We start from the raw sequence: 27,666 nt of genomic DNA on the forward strand, positions 1-27,666 counted from the left end.
TGCATTGATGTTTTTAGAGAGAGTGGAAGGAGAAGGTGAGAGAGACAGAAAGAATCATCTGTGAGAGAGAGACACACATTGATGATTTGCCTCCAGCCCACGAGTCCAACCCAGGTACATGCCCTTTAAATGGGTTTCAAACCTGAGACCCTTCAGACCAGAGGCCTACGTTCTATCCACTGAGCCAAACCACATAGGGTGAATTTGTGTTTTAAATAAAGCTAGACAAGGTATGTTTGTATTTTGTTTCTTTCTGATTTTAATGAAAATATTTGGTGCTTTAATGCTAATTTAATTTTTATTACTGGCTTGATTTAAATAAAAATTTATTTAAAAAAACAACTATTTGCCCTAGCTAGCTTGGCTCAGTGGATAGAGTGTCGGCCTGTGGAATGAAAGGTCATGGGTTCAATTATGGTCAAGGCCACATAACTCAGTTGCAGGCTCCTCACAGACCAGGGCCGTGGTCAGGGCATGAAGGAGGCAACCAATCAATGTCTTTCTCTCACATCTACATTTTCTGTCTTTCCCTCTCTCACTTTCTCTAAAAATCAATGGAAAAATATCCTTGGGTGAGGATTAAAAAGAAAACACACACACACACACACACAAAAAAAACAACGAATAACTATTTGAGGGAAGAAAAGTTTAGATACTATATATTAGCAAATTCCTTTGACACATATGTAAATATCTTATTTCTCCTTATGTGATGTGCGGGGGGGCCTGATGCAGAAAGAGAGATGAACAAACTGGTTCTAAGTGGAGGTAGCCAGGGATTGAGAAATAATAGAAATAAAGAAAGAAGATACAGAAATAGATTTAAAGCTGGGTGCTAGGTGGACGCCATTCTCTCTGATGGAGAGGCAGCGACTCTGAGCCACGCAGCATGTTTATTTTTATATCCCAAAAATCTAGGAAGTAACACCAAAACTTAGGATCAAAGTGGTGCCTCACACAACGAACTTAATTCGTTCCAGGAGCAAGCTTGTTATGCGAAAAGTTCGTTATGTGAAAATCGTTTTCCCATAACAATACATGTTAAAAAAAATAATTCGTTCTGTAGCATAAAATATGCTAAGATGACATAAAAAAAAATATACTAAGATGACATATTTTTATTTATATACATCTAAAAACATAATTTTTAAAAAAAAAAACACACATTTTTTTAATTTTAAGACAGACTAAGTAGAGTCTACCGAATCTTGCACATCTTCATCCATTTTCTGCTTTTTGGCCGATGGTTTCATGAAAAACCTGTCCAAGGTTCGCTGTGCGAGGCGTTCGTTATGCGAGGCACCACTGTATTTGCATTCTTAAGTAGGCCCTAGCATTACTGGTTTTACATATCTAGACCCACCCCTGCTGAAACCTGGACATAGGTAAGTCAGCAACTGAATAATATACTCTGTCCTCTTGAAGTGGGGTATAACCATGGGCATGTAATCATTGCCTCGTGCTCAGCTGACAATTTAAATAAATGTCCATGTGCCTTCCCAGGGGCGCTCTACAGTGATCTGTTGACATGACGTATTACATCAGTAGATTGTCTAAAAATATTTTAACATATTTTATATTAACCCTTATTTGATTGTAGTAAATTATTGTTACAATTTTGTAAATTGTTCATATGTTTACTTTTATATTATCAAGTTATCCTAATGGTATTTTATTTGGCATTATTGTATTATTGTATATCATTGGGTAAATGAGGCTTATTTATAGTTTATTTTTCCAACTAGACTGTAGTTAAGGATGTTGAAGGAGAAGGAATGTGTGTGAATCAGAGCCAGGTCCTCAGCAGCAAAAGCAATTCATAGTAGGCACTGGAGAAAAAGGTTTTTACTTATGGAAATTTTTTATAAAAAAGCATCCTATCTAATAAAGAGGGAATATGCAAATTGACCATCATGTTGTCACATATATTTCGGAGCCCATAGCCACAAGATGGCGGCACCCAGTCCCCACAACTCCGCCGGAGTCCCCAGTCCCAGGAAGCGGCAGGCAAGCTGCCCCACCTGTTCTTTCACAGAAAATGAGTTGGCTCAAAAATTTGTTAAGCTTCTTAGGACAAAAAGCATTCAAAATCTTAGAAAAGGGAATTCCAATATTTATAAAAGTTTGAACTAGACAATTCAAGGTTACTTCCACTACAACCTTCCATGATTTCGTGATACATTCTGAATTCACATAGTACCAGCTGTATTGTATGTTAAACAGATATTATTTAACAGAGTGGCTGTTATTAAAACAATTTATAAAACCACACTGTATGTCAAGCACATTCTGTGTGGTTTTCCTAATGGCTGGAGTTAATACCCCTAAGCAGTCGGCCATCCCCTTAGGGCTCCCAGATTGGAGAGGGTGCAGGCCGGTGCATGGACACCTCCCCATGCATGAATTATATGCACCATACCTCCAATAAATCTATAACAGACCAAGGTATCTTCGTTTACATGTATAAATCTTAGTTTTGTTTTTCTTTAAGATTGAAGATCAGTCAGACTGTAAGATCCTAGATGGACACTTTGTTTCCCCTATGGCCCACTATGTGCCTGATATCATGCCAGTTGAATCTGTTATTGCAAGGTAAGAATTTTTATTCAGAAAGTTAAAGTACTAAGTTGTTTATGTTAATTTAAATTATAACAATATCAATGCCGTCTTATTTGAAATTACTGGAGGGGGGGGGGCGTGTTCCCCCACCCCCACCCCTGGGCTGTGGGAACACATGCTCCTAGCCCAGTAGACACAATGCAGTGGGTCCTCTGCGCATGAGCTACAGAGGAAACACCTTTTCTGTTTGTTTTAAATATATTTTATTGATTTTTTTACAGAAAAGAGGGGAGAAGGTTAGACACTTGGAAACATCAATGGGAGAGAAACATCGATCAGCTGCCTCCTGCACACTCCCTACTGGGGATGTGCCCCCAACCAAGGTACATACCCTTAACAGGAATCAAACCTGGGACCCTTCAGTCTGCATGCCGACACTATCCACTGAGCCAAACCAGTTCAAACATAAACACCTTTTCTGACCACTCATTTGCTAAGCTCCCTGTACACCGCCACTTGCACTGTTCTTGGTAACTTGGGTTGTAAGAATCCAAGAAGGTGATCCAGGGTTTTTCCACCTCACACCTGGAGGAAAAAACAAAGGTCCGCTGCTGGAGGGCTAAGAAATGTCATATCCTGCCCTAGTTGGTTTGGCTCAGTGGATAGTCTCAGCCTGCCGACCACAGGGGCCAGGTTTGATTCTGATCAAGGACATGTACCTAGGTTACAGGCTCCTCCTGCTGGGGCCCAGGTCAGGGCTCATACAGGAGGCAACCAATCAAAGTGTCTCACATTGATGTTTCTCTCTGTCTCTTCCTCTCTCTTCCACATTCTTGTAAAATCCATGGAAACATATCCTCAGGTGAGGATTAAAAGAAAGAAAGAAAGAAATGTCATATCTTATGAAAGACACATCTTGAAAATCCTAAAGGAAGTTGTCATTTTTTTGTGGTGAAGGGACTGGGGTCCGTGTTGATGAAAACATCTTGGCAGCTGAGGTGGCTGGCAGTGGGTGCAGCAGCCGGGTGATGGGGCTGGTGCCTTCCCCTGATCAGCCTGGTTGCCTCCCGCAGAGGGAGGCCCGATGTCTCCCAGTCTGTGAGAGAGGGTAGGCTGGGCTGAGGGTTGAATTTTGTGCACCCGGCCCCTAGTCAAATTATAAACGAAGAGAAAAAAAATAAAGAAGATACTCATAAGGACAGGAAGAAACAATGAACAAAATGGCTATAGTAAGTCCATACCGATCAATCTCTTTAAATGTAAATGGGTTAAGTTCTCCAATGAAAAGAAGACATGGAATGGTTGAATGGATAAAGAAAAAAGACCCAGTGCAGCTAGCATGGCTCAATGGTTGAGCATAGACTTATGAGCCAGGAGGTCGTGATTCTATTCCCAGGCAGGGCACTTGCTCAGGTTGCTGGTTTGATCCCTAGTCCCTGGTGTGGGATGTGCATGAGGCAGCCAATCATTGATTCTCTCTTAACATTGATGTTTCTATCTCTCCTTCCTCCAACTGGAGATGGAGCCTGCAACCTGGGCATGTGCTCTGGCTGGGAATCTTTTTGGTGCATAAGGTAATGCTCAACCAAGCCACACTATCCAGGGCAGAAAAGCAGTTCTTGTTGCCTGAGAATACAGTCACAACCTAAAGAGTACTGTTTTCTAAGACTTAATCATATACGTTAATGTTTCTAGAATGAGAAAATTTTATTATGCATTTATAAAGTTGTGGTATTGAACAAGGTAAAAAATGATTACAATAAATTCTGTGTCTATATGATAATTGAGTATTTTACTATCCTAACATAAAGCAAATTTACAGTATCTTTGTTGCCTTTAGGCAAATATTAAATACTTAATTACAGTTTTAATATCAAAATTCTGAAGACTTTTTTCCTAAATAATTTAATTATTAAACTTTTAAGCATTGAAAATTTGTATTAAAAGCCTTTAAAAGATAATTCAGTGAGATGCTTTATTTTAAATAGGTTCCAATTTATTGTGCCTAAAGAATGGAATAGCAAATATAGACCCGTATGCATTCATCTTGCTGGAACAGGAGATCATGTAAGACTTTATTATAATATCTAATACCTAATTTGTCTACATATTGTCCTTATCAGATGTGATTATTATATTCTTTAAGTGTCATCTTTTCTTTCCTTAGCATTACTGGAGACGCCGAACACTGATGGCTCGTCCTATGATTAAAGAAGCTGGAATGGCTTCTTTGTTATTAGAAAACCCTTATTATATCCTTTTGTGATACCTGGAAGTCTTTTCTCTTATGTATTTATAGATTTAGTCATCCAAAGGAATGATAGGTAATAGCCAACTTTTCTAAATCAGGTAAACTTAATCATCAGTTCAAAAAATACTTAAGAGTGAAGTGAAAAATTACTTTTTAGATTAAAGAGCAGTCAGACTTTTAAAAAGCCTTCAAGCCTTTTGAAAACTAAAGTAAGGATTGCGTTTCTATTGTATAATAAAGGTAAATGGTACTTCTGTTTCTTGTGAGACTTCTTTTATGCTGCATTTTAATATTAAGTCAAATGTTTGTTATTAAGGAAATGCTTATGTTTTAAATACTTTACAGTGCTTTACAGTTAAGTATCAGTTGAGGTTTAGAAGAGTTCTTAACTTAATTTTCAAGATGACGTCAGACTATGTCCAGAAGAAGAAACGAAACTGATGCACAAATATAATGAAATGCTCAACATTGCTGGTAATAAGAGAGATGTAAAGTTACAGCAACAATTAACAAATATTTTAAAAACAAAACATAAAACTTATGAGTCTATTGTGAAATGGGCACTCTCATTACTGATTACTGAATATCAGCTCAACCCCTTGGGAAATTTTAACACATTGAATTAAGAGCCTTAAAAAGCTTCACATCATTCTGAGAAATTTATTTTAAGAATAACATACTAAAAAGAGAGAAAATAATAGAAAAGAGAAAAGATATCTGTATAACTTTATAATAGTAAAACATTAGAAATAGCTTGAATGTCCAACAATAGCAACATGGTTGAGAAAAGTGGTTCATAATATTGTAATATTATGTAATTGGTTCTGTAATGTTTATTGTTCTACCACTTACTGCCTGTATGACCATGGACTTGTTAACCTAATATTTTAGAACATCAATATTTTTGTTGGCAATGGGAATAGTCTCTTAGGTTGTTCAGAGTATTACAGAGTTAATGCTGTCTAGAATAGGGGTGTCGAACTCAATCAGAGAAGGGGCCAAAATCTAAAATCCAGCCTAAATCGCGGGCCAAATGGTTTACTGAACAGTCATAAACTGACAATGTCATAAACTGACAGCGGAGTGCAGTGATGACAGCGCGGTGCGGGCCACATTGCAAGGCCTGGCGGGCTGGATTTGGCCCGCGGGCCTTGTGTTTGACACGTGGTCTAGAACATTGCCTGGTAAATAATGTGTTCGGTTAGTATTTTTAAAGTTTACAGCAATGTATGTATTTATAGTGTAAAACTGGGATATATAACTCTATGGTATGATATAGGTATACAAAAAAACCTAAAAACAAAACCCATTTAAAAGACTGGAAAAAGTACTAGGAAAAATACACCAAGATATTAATATAGTTTTCTTTAGATAAAGTAAATTTTTTCTAATCCTTTCTGTATTTTCTGAACTTTTTAAAATTGATTTTGGAGAGAATTGAATTTGGAAAGAGAGGGAGAGGGGGAGAGAGAGAGAGAGATCAATTTGTTCCACTATTTATGCATTCATTGCTTGCTTTCTTGTATGGAATCTGGAGATGGAACTCTCAGCCTTAGTGTATAGGGGTGATGCTCTAACCAACTAAGCAACCCAGCCAGGGCTTCTAGGTATTCTATAATAATATAAATGAAAAATTCCAATAAACTTAAGTTGAAGACTATACAACCCAGTGAATATACTAAAAACATTGAATTGTACACTTCAAATAGATAAATTGTTTAGCCCTGGCCAGTGTGGCTGAGTTGGTTTGAGCATCATCCTGTGTACCAGAGCGATCAGGGCATATACCTTGATTGTGGGTTCCATCCCCAGGGCGCATACAGGAGGCACCAATAGATGTCTCTCTCACATTAATGTGGGTGTGTTTCTCCTTCCTTTCCTCCCTCTCTAAAACATCAATAAAAATTCTTTAAAATAACTTGTTAGTCCCAAAAAGAGAAAAGAAAAAAAATTATTATCCCTGTCCTATGTCTTCAGTGGTTAGAGCATCTGCCCACAAACCATAAGGTTCAATTCCTGGTCAAGGGCGTGTATCTGGTATGCAGGTTTGATCCTGTGTGCATGAGGCAACCAGTCAGTGTGTCTCACATTGATGTTTCTTTATCTTTCTCCAACTCCTGCCCTCCCATTCACTCTCTAATCAAAATAATACCGATACTAATAAATTATTTAAAAAATAAAATAGTCCTATCCAGTTTGGCTCAGTGCATAGAACATCAGCCTGTGGACTCAAGGGTTCCAGGTTAGATTCTGGTCAAGGGCATGTACAGTACCTTGGTTGCAGACGCATCCCCAATTGATTAATGTTTTCTCTCTCATCAATGTTTCTAACTCCCTCTCCCTTTCTCTTCCTCTCTAAATCAATCAATAAAATATATTTAAAATAAATAAAAATTATAAAATAAAATTAAAGCTCTAAAAAAAAGAAAAGCATTTGAAAAACCTGAGAACTTCTAAGCATCATATTTCAGATAACTATAAAATAGTTATTTCAGTATTAAGTTGTCTTCAACTTTAAGTTAATGTGTTTTGATACCAGAGAATATTTAATTATTTTAAAACTTTCTCTTTGACCCACAATATTAAATGGCTGCAGGAAACCTAAGGATCAAATGTAAGTATATATCACCTTATTTTTGCAGTCTTTATACTGAATTTTCAGCAACATTTAAGTTTTTGGTTAACCATTTCAAAGTTTAATCTCCAAGTGTTATTGTGGGTAAATTTCTTTTATAAAATTATAGTAGGAATGTTAACTTTAATTTTTACTTTAAGCTTTTTGCATTTTAAATGTATTGTAAACAGATAAATTTTAATAGGTTGACTGAAGATATAATTTATTTGTAAAACTTTAACTGAAAAAATTATAAAACATGTTCCTTTTTAAGAGGAAAAGTACATTTATTTTGTGAAATTAAACACTTAAATTTTTTTTAAACACTATTATTTTTATTCTTGCAATGCATAATATAGGTAAACTTTCTTTTCCTGGTCTTTTAAAATGATCAACTTTTGAAGGCAATACTTTTTGCATTTTCATAATCTGTGTTATATTTAGTTTTGATTCATTCAAGAAATATTTGATCCTAGACACTGGGAAGACAGCAACAAAAAGACAAGGTCCTTACTTTCATAGAGCTTATATTCTAGTATGGGAGAGAGATAAAAATAAGATAATTTCATGTACTTATCAATACCATAAAGAAATAAAGCAAGGCAATGGGATAAAGAGTAATAAAGTATGGGTGCAGGGATGGAGCAATATTAGTTATGAGGACATGATGTAACAAGAAGGAGCCACTGGGGTGAAGACCTGGAGGAAGATCAGCCTCAGGGAAGGAAGAGTAAATGAAAAGCATAATGTGAGCAACAGGTTGGAAAGTAGTGCATGATGAGATCAGAAAGGTAGGCAACTCGGTTAGAAAGAGCCATGATTAGAATTTTACTGTAAGTACAGTGGGAAACCTCAGAGTATTTTAAGCAGAAATTAAAATGATAAGACCTATTGATAAATTCATTATTGTGGGTAATAAATCAAAAGTTCTGACTTGAACATATTTGTGATGTCTGTTGGACCTGCAAGTAGAGAAGTCAAATAGGGAGTTGGAAAGTGGTGGAAAGATCGGTTTAAAGTCACTTGTCTATGTGATCATGACATAAAAGAGGTCATGAAACTGGGGTGTGATATAAGCAAACCTTATAAAGTGTGAAAACTATATAATTTCCCTAGTGCAGACTTATTGTGAGAATTGTAATGTTTATAAAATATCCTGTTACATTTATGTACCCAGAAAATGTAATAATGCTCCAATGTATTTAATTTTTCTCAAATAATTCATCATAAGAAAGAAATAGCTTGCAATTTAAATAATAATAAACAATTACCTCTTTTAAAATATCTTAAGCCTGTTTTTGTCAACTTTTTTAAAGAGCAAACTGAATTGGACTTAAGAATTCAAACTTCTGTATCAGATGAAAATAATCAGGGGAATTCTGTAATCTTAAATAGCAAATTAGAATGAGGATAGGAAATAAATACAAGGATAAATTAGTTATTTTATAATGAAGCATGAGTATGATCTGTTTTGATATAGGATAACATCCTATATAATAAAAGGCTAATATGCAAATTGTCCCCTTCACCGGAATTCGACCAGGAGGCAGGGCAGGCTAGCCAACCTCCCATTACCTCTTTTTCCAGGTCAGCACAGGCAGGCAGGACCCCACCTGTGCACAAATTCGTGCATCGTGCCTCTAGTGTGTTCCATAAAGAGAAGTCCTGCCTTATAAACATGGAGCCCTGAGAGGATGTGGGAGGACACTGGTCATGATTCTGTTAACAACTTGGCATTCCTGTGGCACCTTATTCTTTGCATATTATTATTCTATGTAGGCATATAGTGAATGACCATTGATAAAGTGAATTTTTGTACACTTTGGCAAGGTTTCATTCATCCAGTAACCAACTATGTGCATGTCTTCATAAATTGTGTATTTAAGATTTTGGTAATACATGAAACTAGTATTAGGTTAAACTCTTACATTGCTTTTTAAAAAATGTTATGCTTTTAAGTTCTATTATAATCAGTTCTTTCTAAGAGGGGACAGCTATAAATTTGTTTTTCCTTATATAGTCATGGTAATTTAATAAAATTGGCAGTATATGAAATACTATTTTCCCATAGGTATTTTAAGTTTTTTAAAGTGCCATCAAATAAATAAGATTCTTTTTTGAACTTGAAAATAGTAAAATAGTTGAAATTCAATAAAGATTATATGCTAGAGAGCATATATAACTTAAAAAATAAGTTTGTGATTAATATGTAGAACTATATTAGCAGCACTCTAATTACATCAACTCAGTCCATTGTTTTACTCAACTACTATTCCCTTTAAAAGAAAAAGATAAACCTTGACTGCCTGTTGTAAATTTTCACATGTAAAAATGTAAATATATTTAAAATAATTTTTTTTTTTTTTTTTTGTGATGCTAGAAGGTCCAGCTTAAAAAATGTGTCTGACCTATTTGTGATGGGAGGAGCCCTTGTTTTAGAATCTGCAGCGCTCTTGCACTGGCTGGAGAGGGAGGGTTATGGACCTTTAGGAATGACCGGAATATCCATGGGAGGACATGTAAGCCTTTCATTTCAAATGATATTTATTTGTGATTGTGTTTATAACATGTGGGAAATCTATTGTAGTTACTTTTAAAATTCACTTTATGTATAGAATTAATTTTGGTTTTGGTGAAAGAAGAAACAGATTCTAAACTTTCATTCCAGTTATAAAATAATGATGTTATTTTTTTGGTATGATTTATGTAGACTCTGATTGTACTTATTCTATTAAACTTTTTCTTAAACAGTTTTTCTCCACACCCTAGTGATCTTCCTCAATCTGATCTCTGCTCTGTCCTACCTAACACCTGCCAAAGGCTTGCTCTTGCACTGGCTGTAACTATGCCAGGTGCTGGCACCCTTCTGGTGCCCCTCCAGTCCCTTCTACCTAGCTGAATAACAGCTTGCTCTTCTGGTTCCAATTTGGAGGTTACTTCCTATGACAAGCTCTCCTGACTCCTAGCCTTACTCCAGACTATACTTCATCTCTCATTACTACTTATTTCACTGTACTTATTTAGCAGTCAGTTTGTTCCATGAAGCAGTAGATTAACTGAGGGCCAGGAATATGCTCTGGTTCATTATGTGGACTGAGTAGTCATTCAGTACATTAAAAAACAGATTTGCTGTAAGTTATTTGACTTATAAAATTAAGTTCAAAAACTTACTCAAGCCAAAACCGGTTTGGCTCAATGGATAGAGTGTCGGCTTGGGGACTGAAAGGTCCCAGGTTCGATTCCGGTCAAGGGCATATACTTTGGTTGAGGGCATATCCCCACTAGGGGGTGTGCAAGAGGCAGCTGGTCAATGACTCTCTTTCATCGGTTTCTAACTCTCTCTCTCTCTCCCTTCCTCTCTGTGCAAAATCAATAAAATATATTTTTTTTAAAAAACCAAAAAAACCCAAAAACAAAACTTCCTCAAATTCAAAGGAGTTACCAAAGAGGTGAAGCTAATAAAATTACTTCAAGAATTTACTCAAATACAAATCAGTAAAACTAAAGGGTGAAAAAGGATTTATTTTCCTATTTAGTAGTGTTTCCATTTTTAGAACCTAGATTGGGGCCTTATAATTTCACCTTGACTACTGCCTCTTAACTGGTTTTCCTACCTCAAATCTGATTATCTCTAATCAGCCCTATAAACCACTATCATTTTAATTTCCTTGAAACATTCCTTTGACATGACACTCCTTTGCTCAGGCCTCTTAATTCCCCATTATCTATAACACAAAGGAACTTTTAATCTAATCTTGATCAATCTTTCCACCCTACCAATCTCCTGAATCCCTTGACCACATGTCACAATTGACAATCTGAGCTGAAGTACAGGGTGTATCAGAAGTAGGTTTACAGCCAAAACCAGTTTGGCTCAGTGGATAGAGCGTCAGCCTGCGGACTGAAAGGTCCCGGGTTCTATTCCGGTCAAGGGCATGTACATTGGTTGCAGGCACATCCCCAGTAGGGGGTGTGCAAGAGGCAGTAGGGGGTGTGCTAGAGGCAGCTGGTCACAGTTTCTCTCTCATTGATGTTTCTAGCTCTCTATCCCTCTCCCTTCCTCTCTGTAAAAAATCAATAAGATGTATATTTTTTTTAAAGTAGGTTTACATTTGTGAATATGCAAAAAAGTTTATTCTTGTATTATTTATTAACTATTGTATTATTTTCTATACAAACAACTCTAAACCTAATTTTGCTCCACCCTATATTTTGGATGGTCCCATATAACAAAGAATCTGTGCCTTCTCACTATCTTGCCTTTAATCCTATTGTCTTCTTAAATGGAAGACATGACACCATCTATCATTTTCCCTAAGTGACAGCCATTTCCTCTAACCCAAAACAACTCTTCCCCTCTCTAAGCATACATATTACATTATTTTATATCAGTTATATGTTGTGTTTTGTAGTTTACCACATTCTTGGCATCTTTTAGTCAACTTCAAGGGTCAGATGTTTCTTGGTTTTATTACTATTTTTTAGGTTCTACGATTTTATAGTTGTAATTTTGCTGTACCTGAGCAATTTACTTAGATGAGTGTATCTACATCTCAGCATTTGTGCTCTGTATTTACCCAGTAGAAAGTAGCTCTCTATGAAAAGTTTTAAAGTTACTTAAAATTTTCTAATACATTTTATTAGAGGCCTGGTGCACGAATTCATGCATTGGTGGGGTCCCTAGGCCTGGCCAGCATATCACTCAGTTCTGATTGGGGCGGGGTAAACTGGTCATGGTAGGGATTGCAGGAGGTTGGTTGTGAGAGTATACTGACCACCAGGGGGCAGCTCCCGCATTGAGTTTGCCCCGCTGGTCGTGAAGGTCACTTAGGCTTTTATATATATGTATATATAGTTAGCTTTCAAAGAGGGAAGTTACATGTTGTAGTTGAATTTATGACTTGGAAGTTTGAAAAGGTTGCTAGGCATTCTCATAAGTGTTTAGAGACTTTTTGTTTGTGTCTTATCTCATCAACTACTACACAAAGTGCTTATTAATATTACAGATTTTTTATTTTAATGTGTAGAAACTTTAAACAGAAGCTCTCTAACTGACTGTGTTATCATATTACAGATGGCTTCCTTAGCGGTATCCAACTGGCCTAAGCCCATGCCATTGATTCCATGTCTGTCTTGGTCCACAGCATCTGGTGTCTTCACTACGGTAATTTAATTGTAATTAATATTTAGTTATATATGCTTTTAGGTAATTGTTTTGGGGGCTCTCCACACCACCCCCAGGTTTGGTGATTCACTAGAAAAAATCACAGGACTCAGCATGTACTCATGACTAAGACTCATTAGAGCAAAAGGGTATAGTACAGAATCAGCAAAGGAAAAGATACAGGGGACAAAGTCCAAAGGACACCAGGCACAAGCTTTCAGTGGAGACTCACATTCTGTATTGGATTCCTCCAGCAGTGACAAATTAGCAAAGTTCTGTCCATTAGTGCAATTCACTTGAGCACAGAAGTCCAGGGTTTTTTTCAGGACTCAGTCATTTAGTTGCCCTCTGTCTGACATGTACCAAAATTCCAGAAGGAAAGCAGGTGTTCAGCAGGAACTGCATTGTTTGTATAAGCAGTTTAGGCACAGAGACCCACTTTATCATTAGGAAGTTTTACATCAGGATAAAGAACTGTTTATTAGTAAAGTTCACAAAATCTAGTCAAGGGCCAACCTTTATATAAGCAGGCTTTTCTAAAGACAGGAAATCTCAAACCTGCTATGTTAACTCTTCTGCACAGTAATAACAATTTTTGGACAGAATAATTTATGGTGTGACTTGATCTTTAGTTTGTTATTTCAGGGTGTGCTGAGTAAATCAATTAATTGGAGGGAGTTGGAAAAGCAGTATTATGCACAGACGGTTTATGAGGAAGAAATTATTCACATGCTTGAATATTGTGGAGTAAGTATTTTTAATTGCTGTATTATGTTAAAGGGAGGGTTGATTGTGTTTAATGATTCAAATTTTTTAAAAGAATTGTAAATTTTGGGCCCTGGTTAGGAAGTTTAGTTCGTTAGAGCATCTCCTCATATGCCAGGATTTCAGGTTTGATCCCCAGTCAGAATCAACCAATGGGGGGAAAAAAAGAGTTAACCAATGAAATGCATGAATAAGTGGAACAACAAATCCATCTCTCTCTCTCTCCCTCTCTCTCTCTCTCTCTCTCTCTCTCTCTCTACCTCTCTGTCTCTCTGACTCTCCCTTCCTTCCTCTCTCTAAAGTCAATATTTATTTTTTTAAAGTCAATTTTTTAAAAAGAATTGCAAAAATTTTTAAGCAATACTAACATTTTTTTAATTCTTTAAAAAAATACAGATAAGTAAAATAACAGATACAGAAAATCATTCAAAGCAAATATGGTTTAATACATTTATTAAACAGGAACACATTTGTAATAGGTCAAAAATAGAGCTTGACCACCCATCTCAGAATTTTTAAAAAAATATTTATTTTATTGCTTTTTACAGAGAGAAAGGGAGAAGGATAGAGAGTTAGAAACATTGATCAGCTGCCTCCTACACACACCCCCACTGGGGATGTTCCCACAACCAAGGTACATGCCCTTGACATGAATCGAACCTGGGACCTTTCAGTCCGCTGGGACACACTTTATCTACTGAGCCAAATCTGTTTCAGCTCAGAATTTAACCACCCAACCCTGGAAACCACCTCTGTGTGTCCTGATCAAAGGCTCTTCTCCCCTACTATTATCATCTGATTTTTATAGTAACTACTTCCTTCTTTCTTTAAAATAATTTTATTATCCAAGTGTACATCTCTAGATATTATAGCTCATTTGTTTTTTATTTTTTAATTAATTTTTAATTAATTTTTTTTTTTTTTTTTGGTGATAAAGAGTGGGTGATGGAGAGCTAGATGAAGAGGGACAAGGGGGAAAGAGATAGATACTATAGTTTTTTATTTTATATTTCTTATAAGTATCTTAATCTATATGTTCCCTTCCATCCCTTTCTTTTTTCCTTAAAATTTTTCTTGCCTATTCATTGTGGCTCAGTGATTGAGGGTCTACCTACGGACTAAGAGGTCACAGGTTTGATTCTTGGTCAGGGCACATGCCTAGGTTGCAGGCTCGATCCCCAGTGTGGGGCATGCTGGAGGCAGCCAATCAATAATTCTCCTAATAGATGTTTCTATCTCTTTCCCTTCCCCTTTCTCTCTGAAATCAATAAAAATAGACTTTTAAAAATAAAAAGTAAAAAAAAAAACTAAGTGTTCAAACTAGTTTCTGAATGAACATAGTTAAGGGTAAGTTAAAGAGCAATTTCTATTTTATTTTCTATGACTATATATGCATATCCTTTGCTCATTTTTTTTTTTTAATTGTGATTTTGGGCTGTCCATTCACTCTAGCTCTTATTAAAGCAATACACTCTTTGTCATATAGGTTGCAAATATATTTTCTAAGGCTATCATTTTTATCTTTTGATTTGCTTTTAGTATTTGACAAAGCTTATTTTTATTTAAATGATGTATTTACAGCTCTTTAAGCTGAGTTCATACTTCAAAATTTTTCATAGGCAATATTTATTCCTTGATCATTTTTAATTCTTATTAGTTCATCCTGAGAAAGATTTGGAGTGGCTATTGTATTACTGCCAGTGTCCCGGCCTGTGGGGCAACAACGGGGGCACGCAGGAACCACCTAAGAGAATGAGGCAAACAAGGAACGCGAAAGAATGGGGGCAAGACAAGGTTCTGATCAAGCCCCCAACTTTATTCTCTGAAATGGCTGTATTTATACAGCAGAAACAAAGGGGGGCAGGGTTGCCTATGCAGGGGGGTCTTTGGTATCTGGCAACACAGGATTGGCTAACTGCCAGGGGTGGTGTGACATTCCAAGGTGCAACATTCCAAGGCTGGGCTATCTAGGGGGGAGGATCAGGAAGGGGAAGTGGCAGGAAGATGCTAAGCAGGAAGATGCTAAGCTGCAGGTTAATCTTTATCTTCTGGCCAAGCCCTCAGGGCACCGCATAACTTCTGCTAGAAGGAACTTAATTCTATTTCCTTAAGACTGAGTTGCTTGCCTCAACTCTGCTGGCTCCCAACATGCCAAGATACACTCATTAGACTTTTGGAAGTTTAGTAGATCTGGATTTCCATACTTTGGCAATAAGAGAACGAGACAGACTAAATTACACTTTTTAATTACTTTTCAGTAGGAAACATTTAGCAGTAAAATATAAATCTTAGACCTAAGTTAAATTTTGACATCTCTTTTCTCTATTTTTAATTGTGGTATAATATACACAACGTGAGGTGTACCATTTTACCATTTCTAAATGTATCATTCAATAGTATTAAGTACATTCACATTGTTTTGCCACCATCATCTCTAACAACACTATCCAGTTGTAGAACTTTCAATTTTCCTAAACTGAAGTTCTGAACCTGTTAAACAATAACTCCATTTCCTTCTCCTCTTTGTCCTGGCAAGCACCATTCTACTTTCTCTATGAATGTGATTACTCTAGATTCCTCATAAAAATGTAATCTTGCAATATTTGTCTTTTTGTGCCTGTTTATTCATTTAGCATAATGTCTTCAAAGTTCACCCATGTTTTAGCATATGTCAGAAGTTCATTAATGATCCATTGTATGTGTACAACATTTTGTTTTTCCCTTTATTCGTTGATGGACATTTGTGTTTTGTTTGAACAAAGTTAAATAACATCCTATTTTTTACTAAATGATGTTTTCTTTTCTTTTATATATTCAGACAGATTCTTTCAAAATGGGACAAGAGTTTGTGAAATACTTCCCTAGCAGTGCAGACAAGATCACTAACCTTAATCTGGTTTCTAGAACTTTAAACTTAGATATGACTGACCAGGTTGTGTCCTCAAAACATGATGAGTGCCATAAATCTAGTAAAACATCCTTTAGTGCCACATCAGAAGGACTCTTGTTGAAAGATACTTCTAAGATGGAGTGCTTCAATCAAACACTTTCAACCAACAAGAGTAGTTATACAAGTTGTAATCCTCAGTCATACCACCTACTCAGTAAAGAACAAAGAAGAAAGAATCTTCAGAAAGAATCTTTACTGTTTATGAAAGGAGTCATGGATGAATGTACTCATGTAGCAAATTTCTCAGGTATTAATTTTATATGAAATTGAGAATATTTGATGATGCTTAAATTTGTGAAATATTTTTAAGGATACTTTATAAGTTAGCTTTGTATATTCAAGAGTATATTCATTGTTGACCCCAGAATGTGCTTAGCAAGATGAGCTGGTTATTTATTTATTTATTTATTTATTTATTTTAATAAAGTACATATTTTTATTTTTTTAAATATCTTTTATTGATTTTTGTACAGAGTGGAAGGGAGAGAGAGAATTCGAAAAATCAATGACAGAGAGTCATCAATCAGCTGCCTCTTGCACACCCCCTACTGAGGATATGCCCGCAACCAAGGTACATGTCCTTGACCGGAATCGAACCCGGGGCCTTTCAGTCCCCAAGCCAACGCTCTATCCATTGAGCCAAACCGGTCCCAGCTAAGCTGGTTATTTAAATGTATTGTATTTTATCCATGAAAATATAAGACCATCTTTTTTTTTTTTTTTTTTAATATATCTTATTGATTTTTCACAGAGAGGAAGAGAGACAGAGAGTTAGAAACATCAATGAGAGAGAATCATTGATCAGCTTCCTCTTGCACACCCCCTACTAGGGATGTGCCCGCAACCAAGGTACATGCCCTTGACCAGAATCAAACCTGGGACCTTTCAGTCCACAGGCTGATGCTCTATCCACTGAGCCAAACTGGTCTTGGCTAGAATAGTTGATTTTTTAACTTATTCAAGGGAGTTTGTTTGATAAATGTTTCACTGACTACACTGTATGATGCATTTAATTTTTAATACAATTTAATAGGCTGTATAAAAATCTTAGAGATTTTGTTGCATTTTTTCAAATCTTGTACCTAGTTCCAGTAGACCCAAGCCTCATTATAGTAGTTCAAGCCAAAGAAGATGCATATATTCCACGAACTGGAGTTCGAAGTTTACAAGAAATTTGGCCTGGTTGTGAAATCCGATATCTAGAAGGGGGTCATATTAGTGCTTATCTTTTCAAACAAGGAATATTCAGGTAAGATAATTGGTGTAAACAGGTGTCTGTGGCATTTTCCCCCCCCATAAAATAATGAGTATTTTTATTGCATCTTCTAGGTCCTCTTGTTTCTTCCTTGCTTTCCTCAATTCTCACACTGTGGTACTCTTTCCGTTCTTGTCCTCTTATTTTCTTTTTCTTTTAGAAAACGAGAAAGTAGCATATGATAGGCATGCTTCTTTTTTTAAATCTGATTTTACCCTCTTTAGATGCCAATGGCCAGGTATTTTAGAGAATAAGGAGTTTGTAAATCTTGTCTAGGATTTTCACGCCACACTGGTATCCTTCTCTAAGAATGGCCTGAGTATCTGTGGAATAATCTAGCAATGAATGGTTTTTAGTAGCAAGTAAAAGTTGAACCTTAAAATGAGAAGACAAGTATTGGTTTTAATATTAGTAATGTTTTTGTTTTTAATGGCTTTTGTTGATTTTTTTTTCCTTTTTAATATATTTTTTGTTGATTTCAGAAAGAAAGGGAGAGATAAAAACATCCATGATGAGAGAGAATCATTGATTGGCTGCCTCCTGCACACCCCCTACTGCAACCCAGGCATGTGTCCTTGACTGGAATCGAACCCAGGACCCTTCAGTCCACAGGCAGACAACGCTCTATCCACTGAGCCAAACCAGCTAGGGTTATTTATTTTTATTGTTATTTTATTATTATTATTATTATTTTGTAGATAGAGGAAGGGAGAGGGATAGAGAGAAACATCAATGAGAAACACCATCAATTGGCTACCTCATACATACCCCCTATTGGGGATCAAGCCCACAACTCAGGCATATACCCTGATCCAGAATTGAACCAGTGACCTCTTGGTTCATGAGTTGACACTCAACCACTGAGCCACAACGGCCAGGCAATGTTAATAATTTTATGACTCCAGTATTTGTTAGAACTTATAAAAACTTGTGCGCTATAACTCATTTTTTGTTATCCTTCATTATTTCAACTTTCATTCAAATTTATGGTAAAAAGTATCATTGGAATTTATCATTAGTGGTTAAATAAATTAGTTCACATAAAGTGCTTAGGTCAATGCCCTGTGGGTGATAAGTTCCAAAACTTCCAGCTGGATAGCTATAAAATAGAAAAGTTGAGAGTGGTATATGTTTGATTTTATTTTTTTTCTATCACTATTTATCCCCTCTATGCCCTCTTACACCTCCATCCATCCTCCCTGCAATCACCACACTGTTGTCTGTGTCCATGAGGCCTATTTTTCCCCCCTTCTTACTCAGTCCTTCCACCATCCACACTCTCAATGCTCCCTCCCCCCAGAGCTGTCTGCCTGCTTTCTATGAGTCTGTCTCTATTTTGCTTGGTAGTTTAGTTTATTCATTAAATTCTACATATGCATGAAATCGTATGGTACTTTCTCTGTTTTTGATATTTTAAATTAATATTAATCTAAGAAATACTTTGTATAGTTACTTAATTAGTTCAACTTGTAGATGTCAATCTTTTTTAGGTACAGACTAATTCTTTAAGTCTGTAATATACTGAAACATTTTTAAAAATATATATTTTATTGATTTTTTATGGAGAGAATGGGAGATAGTTAGAAACATCGATGAGAGAGAAACATCGATCAGCCGCCTTCTGCACACCCCCCACCGGGGATGTGCCCGCAACCAATGTACATGCCCTTGACCAGAATCGAACCCGGGGCCCTTGAGTCCGCAGACCGACGCTCTATCCACTGAGCAAAACCGGTTTCGGCTCTACTGAAGCATTTAATAAACCTTTTTATTGTATGATTTCTTAAAAAATATTTATATTCAGCATTTGGCATTTGAGTTCCTGTTAGTTGGTAATTGAGTACACTACGTATGCAGTGTGACTTTCTGGCAGAGCAAAAGTAAAACGAAAAAAACAAACAAAAATTGTGAGTATCTAGGGTTGCTCAGGTTGCTCAAGTGGAGTCTAAAGTTCTGTTATATTTGTGAATCAGAGAGTCTGCATGATTGCATTAGTAAATCGGTGTCAAAATTATGTTTGTTTTTTATGTATCTAAATGGGAGTGTGGCTGAGAGGCGTTAGGAAGAAGAATCATAGTCATCTGTGAAAACTCAAAAGTGCTCATTTAAAAACTTCATTTGAAGAAGAGGTGTTAGCTATTACCATGTGCCAAGTACTAGAGCAGTTGCTTCATGTTATTAACCCCTTTACACAGAAATGGGGGGAGGGGAGTGAATAAATTGCTTAGGTGGAGTCACTAGCTATTTGTTCTCCCTAAACCCGTGGTCGGTAAACTGCTGCTCTTTGGCTCCTTGAGTGTGACTCTCCTACAAAATACCACAGCCTGGGCAAGTATATTTTGCAGAAGTGGCGTTAAAAGAAGTTTAAGTTTAAAAAATTTGGCTCTCAAAAGAAATTTCAATCGTTTTACTGTTGATATTTGGCTCTGTTGACAAATGAGTTTGCTGACCATTGCCCTAAACCACTCTCACCCTCCCACTCCAACCCCCAGTCATTTCAAAATCTAATAAAGTTTGGATGTCACTGGAGTAGAATCTTTAAAAAAATCATTCTTTTCAATTACCAGATATAATACAAGTCACTCCTTTATTTGCTCTATTATGTTATGTTGATATTTAGAATTGATTAATACAAGTGAATAAGAGACTCTCCAAATTATTAAATAGGCATATGCATACCTTTCTTCCTCATATCATGTACCCAAGCCCAGATTGCAACCTTAGGCATCAGGAAGTAAAAGAGATTCATTCTAGTAGAGCAAGTACGCACAACTAACTCTTGGGAGGAAATTGTCTAGTGGACAAACATGTCAGGGCCTTCTCTCTAACCTACAGTCAATAAAATCTCTGATGTGCTTACACCAACATGCAAATGTTCATCATTAGCTTGTTTCCCTTATTTTTTGTTACATTTTATAAAGGACAAATATCTAAGACCAATACAAATGATAAAAAGCTATGTCTTCCTAACATATTGGAAGTCATAATCTATTAGTAGGCTCCCAGTTTCAAAGATAATCTTATTATCTTTTTTAAGGGTGTGGAGAAATGCTTTGTCCAAGTAGGATGCAGAATTAATATATTCTCATAGTTATTACTTAAACTGGGTGGAAATATAAATGTATGGATTTTAACAAAACAAGCCTCACCCGAACCTGTTTGGCTCAGTGATAGAACATTGTTCTGAAGAGTTGGGTTCAATTCTGGTCAAGGGCACATACCTCAGTTGCAGGCTCCCTCCCCTGCCCAGGTCAGGGTGCATGTGGGAGGCAACCAATCAATGTATCTATCTCATATGGATGTTTCTCTCTGTCCCTTTCCCTTCTACTCTCTCTCTAAAACTCAGTGGAAAAGTATCCTTGGATGAAGATTGACAAAAAACAACAAAACCCACAGGCTCATCAGAAATATATAACATTATAGGAGATACTTTTCTATACTTGATCTTAGCCAAAAGGCCGAGAAGCGAAATATAGGAGATACTTTAGAGTGATGGATTATTTTTCCCTTTTGTTTTTGGATTTTCTGAGCATTCTACTCTAAAAATGTTGGCCAGTGTGGTTTCGTGGTTGAGCATCAATCCATGAAACAGGAGGTCACTGGTTCAATTCCTAGACAGGACACACGCCTGGGTAGTGGGGACTCAATCCCCAGCAGAGGGCATGCAGAAGGCAGCCCTTTGACGTTTATCTCTCATTGATATTTCTATCCCTCTATCCTTCACCCTCTCTCTAAAATCAAGAGGACATTTTTTAAATTCTAGAATAAATGAATAAAAATATAAGCTCTCACAATGTGGAAAAAAAAAGTTAAAGATAAGTGTCTTTTAATGGGCAATGAATTTGATTCTTCCTTTCCAATTAAAGTACCTAATAAAATTAATGTGGCTTTTTATTTTAAGTTCAGTTGCTAGGAACATGTTTTAATAAACAAAAGGTATTTATATAAAAATCTATGCAATAGATTTAATACTATATTTTGTAAGTTATGTAGCCAGTTGATATTCAACAAAAAGTTGCTTCACAGGAAAAAGTGGTGCTGAACGCATCATCAGTTGGAAATACATTTGAAGTTTCCCAGTAGTGGTGAAGTTAATGGATCCTAACACCCGCCTTTCAGGTACTTGCCTTTTTGACAGTTCTTTAAAGAGGATGTCGGGTTGCAAGCCAAAGGTAATTTCGGAAATAACAAAGTAAAAGCAATATATGTTCCCCCTTTTTGCTAATTACTTGTAGTTTTTCATTTTTTATTTTAGACAAGCCATCTATGATGCATTTGAACGCTTTCTGCACAAATATGCTAACTGATTGGATCACTGTATGTAACCAGTGTGGCCATCACGCTTCTCACAAAAGAAGTTTCATCCCTTTAACAATGTGAAATCAGTAAGACAGCACTATATATCTCATTGCTACCTATTTAGTCTGGAATTCAGTGTTACAGGTCAGTCTTTGAATGCATTTGAATAACTTTAAATCAATATTTGGGTGAAATGATGTTGAAGTATTTTGTTATTGCTTGTGGGACTCCCATATATTCAATATTTCTACTTATGAAAACTTTACATTTTTAATTATGAATAGTTTATTAAATTAAAATTAATGTATTCACAGAAACTGTATTGGTTTATACAGAGCTGCTGAGTCAAAATTTATAATACGTCAGCTTTTATTGCATACCTTTATATGATATTTCTACTACTGACTTGCTTTGAGGAACATGTTTATTTCTTTTGTGGATCCATAGTGCATTTATAATCTTATTTTCCTCTTTAATTTTCTGCCATGGAAATACTTATGATGTATGAAATCCCTGTTAACTTTGAATTCTAAAAAATCCTGATTCTTTTGTATGTAAGTGCTTTTAATAATTAAAATGAATGTAGGAGTGCAGACATGATGCAAAAGACTTGACTAACCTTTATAAATACCTAATATTGGGTTAGGGGGGAAAAAGCCAAATGTATTTCTACTACTTAACAACTTTCAATTCATGAACAATGGAAATAACTAATGCATTAATTGAGACATTGTGTCTTAACATTTTCTTACATGTGCATCTTACTTTGGGTTTGTAAATCGTGATATATCTAACTTCACTTTTCAAGCCAAGAATGTAATCATTTTGACCTTTTAATTTAAAAAATTAATGTCCATAAAAATTAATAAACCCATCCTAAATAAACTTTACAGAAAATATATAAATAATAACTTTTTTTAATTGAAAAATTACATGGCTAGATTTGGTGCTCTCTTTTTATAAACCTCTCAAGCTGAGAGCTAAAATACTCTCAAAAGTAGAAAATATTTTTGGGCATTGTTTTTATTTATTTGAAATCTGTATTATCTACAGATTGTATTTAAATATGTATTCCTAGTCTAGTAAGGATATTTGAATTATAATGTGCCTTTGTAGCCTTTTCAAAGGAAATTTTGTCACTCTAATGCCTCCATCATTTTAATTTTAAAAATCTTTTAAAATTACTAAAGTCATTGATGGCATAGTACAATAGTAAATATTTCTTACTAAGCAATAATGTACTATGTTGTGTGACTTTCTATTGGTAAAAGAATAAAATTTTAATATTTCATTTAAACCCTTAAGCATAACTAATTTTTCCCAAATAAATGAGAAGAGAGGTATTTTAAAGATTTCATCTCCTAACCAGATGTTTTAAGAATGTATCTCTGAAAAAAGAAGAAAGAAAAAAAAGAATGTATCTCTGGGGGAGCACTGGAGATCTTATTTCCCAGTATGTCATCCATTAGCTCAAATAAGCAAATTCTCAAAAAAAAGAAGAAAAAAACGAATATATAATAGCAGTTACCTAAACTGATTAATTATTCAAAGTCAAAATACTTTTTCTTACAGTTTTTATCTACTCCCCCCAAATATATATATGCATATATAAGTACATACACACCCACACACACAAAGCAGTGCTGTCTGCCATTTTGAGCATTGCTACATAAACTGCTAGAAATTCATTTAGGCCGAGTTGCAAATGGGTAGTTAATACCCACCAGCTTAGCCCAAAGTTGCTTTATCCAGTATGTATAATATTTCAAAATTTGAAATGTGTTCTGATTGGCATGCATTCCAGTTTGCCACAGTCTACTGGACTCCCTCATTTTAGACCATGTCACTACTTTGTGTTTCCTACTTAGCTCTAAAGACATCTGAGTTTGAGACTCCTGATTTAGATGTGTGGTTAGAAAATTTTTCTGAATTTCATGATTTCCTAATGATCTAATCACTATTAAATAATTTTATGCATTTTAAATTATTTCTTATGAAGGTAATTTTTAATGTGGTGCTTTATCTTGTAAAAAATATTGAATTGTTAACATTGTAACTGAAATTTTTAAAATAATTTCTAAATATTTTATACTTCACAATAAAAGCTTATTTAAAAAAGTGATTTATCTTCAAGAGTATAATTTTAAATATAAAAAACAAATATGTCACATATCTTTAATGTATCCAAATTTGAAGTATGTATTCCTTAGTTATATTATGACCCAAATAAAGTAAGGCATAAATAAACTAAGGCGGGGCCCTGCCCAGATAGCTCAGAGCATCGTCCCACTATGCCAGGGTTACAGGTTCAATCCCTGATCAGGGCACATTGCATAAATAAGTGGAACAACAAATAGATTGTCTCTTTCACTTTCTTACTTACTCTTTAAAATCAATAAATGGCCCAAGCCAATTTGGCTCAGTGGGTAGGTAGAGTGTTGACCTATGGCCTGAAGGGTCCCAGGTTCAATTCTAGTCAAAGGCATATGCTCAGGTTGTGGGCTCAATCCCCAGTAGGGGGTGTGCAGGAGGTAGACAGTCAGTGATTCTTATCATTGATTTTTCTATCTCTCGCTCTCTCTCTGAAATCAATGAAAATATATTAATAAATAAATAAACTACACTTTCAAAAAATAAAATAGGTACATCTACACAATGGAATACCACACTGCTATAAAAAAGAAAGAACTCTTACCATTTGAAATAGCAGGATGGACCTGAAGAGCATTATGTTAAGTATCACATGATCTCACTCATTTGTGGAATATAGATGGACAAACCTCAAGGGGGGTGGGGACACACCAAGAGGGGATAAGAGATCAACCAAAGGACTTGTATGCATGCATATACAAGGTGTACCTGTTAATCAAGCTTATTTCAATAGATGGTGTTACACATATATTGATATATATGCTATTTGATATGTATGCTATTTTGTATTTACAAGCTTCAAAACTTCATGTCAAATTTACTGAAGGTGTTATCATAGATATTTTTACACTTAAAGATGTCGAATTTTGTGCTAAAAAAAAAAAGAGTATTTGTGGGAAGTTATAATTCATTATTTTGAAGACAAGTGCTGCTGAATACTTTGGGAAGCTTATGGTGAAAATGCTCCATCTCAAGATACTGTGAACACTGGTTTAAATGCTTTTAAAGTGATGATTTTTTTATATATATATATATATATATTTTATTGATTTTTTAAGAGAGTAAGGGAGAGGGATAGAGAGTCAGAAACATCAATGAGAGAGAAACATCGACCAGCCGCCTCCTACACACCCCCCACTGGGGATGTGCCCATAACCAATGCACATGCCCCTAACCGGAATCGAACCCGGGACCCCTCAGTCCACAGGCCGACGCTCTATCCACTGAGCCAAACCGGTTTCAGCAAAGTGATGATTTCTATGTAAAGACAAAGAACATCCAGGTCAACCGAAAAAGTTTGAAGACAAATAATTACAAGCATTATTGGTTGAAGATGCCTGTCAAACTTAAAAACAACTTGCAGAAAGAGTAAACATTACTCAGCAAACAATTTCCAATCATTTACAAGCAGTGGGAAAGATTTTAAAGGAAGGAAAATGGGTGCCACATCAACGGAACGAAAGACAAATGGAAAACCGAAAAGTCATCAGTAAAATGTTGCTTCAACGGCATGAAAGAAAGTCTTTTTTGCATCGAATTGTGACTGGCGATGAAAAGTGAATTTATTTTGAGAATCCCAAACGCACAAAATCATGGGTTGATCCAGGTCTACCATCAACATGGATTGCAATGCCAAATCTCTTCGGAGAGAAGACAATGCTCTGCATTTGGTGGAATCTGGAAGGTGTAGTGTATTATGAGCTTCTAAAATCAGGTGAAACCCTTAATACTGATCACTACTGATGACAAATAATCAATTTGAACCATGCTTTGATCATGAAACGACCAGAATGAGCCAGAAGACATGGCAAAGTAATTTTGTTTCATGATGAAGCAACATCACACACTTAAAACGTTAAAGAAATGTTAAAAGATCTTGCCTGGAAAGTATTGACCCACCTGCTGTATTCACCAGACTTTGTTCCTTAAGATTACCACTTTTCTGATCTATGGCACACTCACTTTCTGAGCTGCACTTAAAAACATACGAAGTGGAAAATTGGGTTTCTGAATGGTTTGCCTTAAAACAAGAAAAGTTCTATGTGGACGGTATTCACAAATTACCTGAAATATGGGGAAATGTGTAGCTAGTGATGGACATTACTTTGAATAAGCACTTATGATGTTTCTCTTGGAATTATCCTGTTTTCTTTGATTACAAAACCTGTATAATTTTTTAAAATATATTTTATTGTTTTTTTTACAGGGAGGAAGAGAGAGATAGTCAGAAACATCGATGAGAGAGAAACATAGATCAGCTTCCTCCTGCACGCCTCCCCACCGGGGATGTGCGGCAACCAAGGTATGTGCCCTTGACTGGAATCGAACCTAGGACCTTTTAGTCTGCAGGCTGACGCTCTATCCACTGAGCCAAACCGGTTTCGGCTAAAATCCACATTATTAACCGGTACACTTAGTAAGCATAACCAATGGACACAGACAGTAGAGGGGTGAGAGTAGCTGGGGACGGGAGCAGGTAGGGAGTGGTAAATGGGGGTGGGAGGGTGGGGAAGGAGACAAATGTCCTTAAATTCTTTCAACAATAAAGAATTTAAAGTAAAAAATAAACAATTAGCCCTAACTGGTTTGGCTTAGTGGATAGAGTGTCAACCTGCGGACTGAAGGGTCCCGGGTTCGATTCCAGTCAAGGGCATGTACCTTGGTTGCGAGCACATCCCAAGTAGGGGTTTATGCAGAAGGCAGATGATTGATGTTTCTCTCTCATCTGTATTTCTAACTCTCTTCCTCTCTGTAAAAAATCAATTAAAAATATATTTTTTTAATAAAAAATAAAAATAAAAAATTAGCCCTGTTCCATTTGGCTTAGTGGATAGAGCATCTGCCTGCGGACCGAGGGCTCTCCGTTAGATTCTGGTTGGGGCACATGCCTGAGTTGCGGGCTCGGTCCAACATGCAGGAGGCAGCCAGTCAGTGGTTCCTTCTCATCATTGATGTTTCTGTCTCTTCCTCCTCACTGAAATCAATAAAAATATTTTTTTAAAATATAATTGAAATAAATAAATAAAAATAAGCTAGGGAAGCCCTAATAGAATCATTCAGTATCTACACGAGCCAAAATGTCCCTCTAAATATTTGATCCCACGGAAGCCAGCATTCTGACAAACCATGGCTGAATGTTGTAATCATATCCAGTATTATCATTTACATGTAATCACATCTTTTATTTATACTAGTAAATGTACTGCAAACAATTAAAATTTAGAAATTAAAAAACTAAACTTCTAATTAGAAAACTATAGATGGGGAATGAGGGTCCTGGGGAGAGGTTGCTATAGAAGCTGGCTTTGGATATAAAAGGAAAGATTATGGCAGGTGAGACATAGGGAAAAGTATGTTTTGCAGGAATAGGTACCCTAATTCTAGGAATAGTCATATAGACAGAATCCTAGGAAACAAATGATTGTATGAAGAATTTTGAGACAGTTTTAATTATAACATGTTGGACCAAAAGAACCCGAAATAATTTTCTCAGGGCCTAAGGAGCTAATGTGCGGATTTACCAGATTTTGTTAGTCAAAGAAAATGTACTAGTAAACAACCATAGAAGTTGAATCTGTGACTACCTAAAGCAGTGGTCAACAAACTGCGGCTCACGAGCCACATGCTGCTCTTTGGCCCCTTGAGTGTGGCTCTTCCA

The 27,666-nt window shown here is 36.0% G+C and overlaps 1 protein-coding gene across 3 annotated transcripts in view; it reads left to right on the top strand.

Annotated features, from left to right (window-relative positions):
- The window catches only part of ABHD18 (abhydrolase domain containing 18), a 37,039-nt gene extending 10,081 nt beyond the window's left edge, over positions 1 to 26,958 (top strand). The window contains exons 4-13 of one of the 3 annotated variants that reach the window (XM_084884612.1): positions 2,492 to 2,592; positions 4,548 to 4,626; positions 4,727 to 4,821; positions 7,407 to 7,424; positions 9,805 to 9,943; positions 12,499 to 12,588; positions 13,234 to 13,335; positions 16,172 to 16,550; positions 17,390 to 17,552; positions 21,814 to 26,951. In XM_084884612.1, coding sequence (XP_084740738.1) covers positions 2,492 to 2,592; positions 4,548 to 4,626; positions 4,727 to 4,821; positions 7,407 to 7,424; positions 9,805 to 9,943; positions 12,499 to 12,588; positions 13,234 to 13,335; positions 16,172 to 16,550; positions 17,390 to 17,552; positions 21,814 to 21,865 — 1,218 coding nt within the window. In that variant the 3' untranslated portion in view covers positions 21,866 to 26,951. Of the gene's footprint in view, positions 1 to 2,491; positions 2,593 to 4,547; positions 4,627 to 4,726; positions 4,835 to 5,211; positions 5,285 to 7,406; positions 7,425 to 9,804; positions 9,944 to 12,498; positions 12,589 to 13,233; positions 13,336 to 16,171; positions 16,551 to 17,389; positions 17,553 to 21,813 lie in introns of those variants that run through there. The other 2 variants (XM_084884611.1, XM_084884610.1) reach the window with 2 other exon arrangements.
- Positions 26,959 to 27,666: the final 708 nt, after the last annotated feature.

The sequence above is a fragment of the Pipistrellus hanaki genome (assembly GCF_964339955.1).
Source record: "Pipistrellus hanaki genome assembly, chromosome: 5".
Classification (NCBI taxonomy): Eukaryota; Metazoa; Chordata; class Mammalia; order Chiroptera; family Vespertilionidae; genus Pipistrellus; species Pipistrellus hanaki.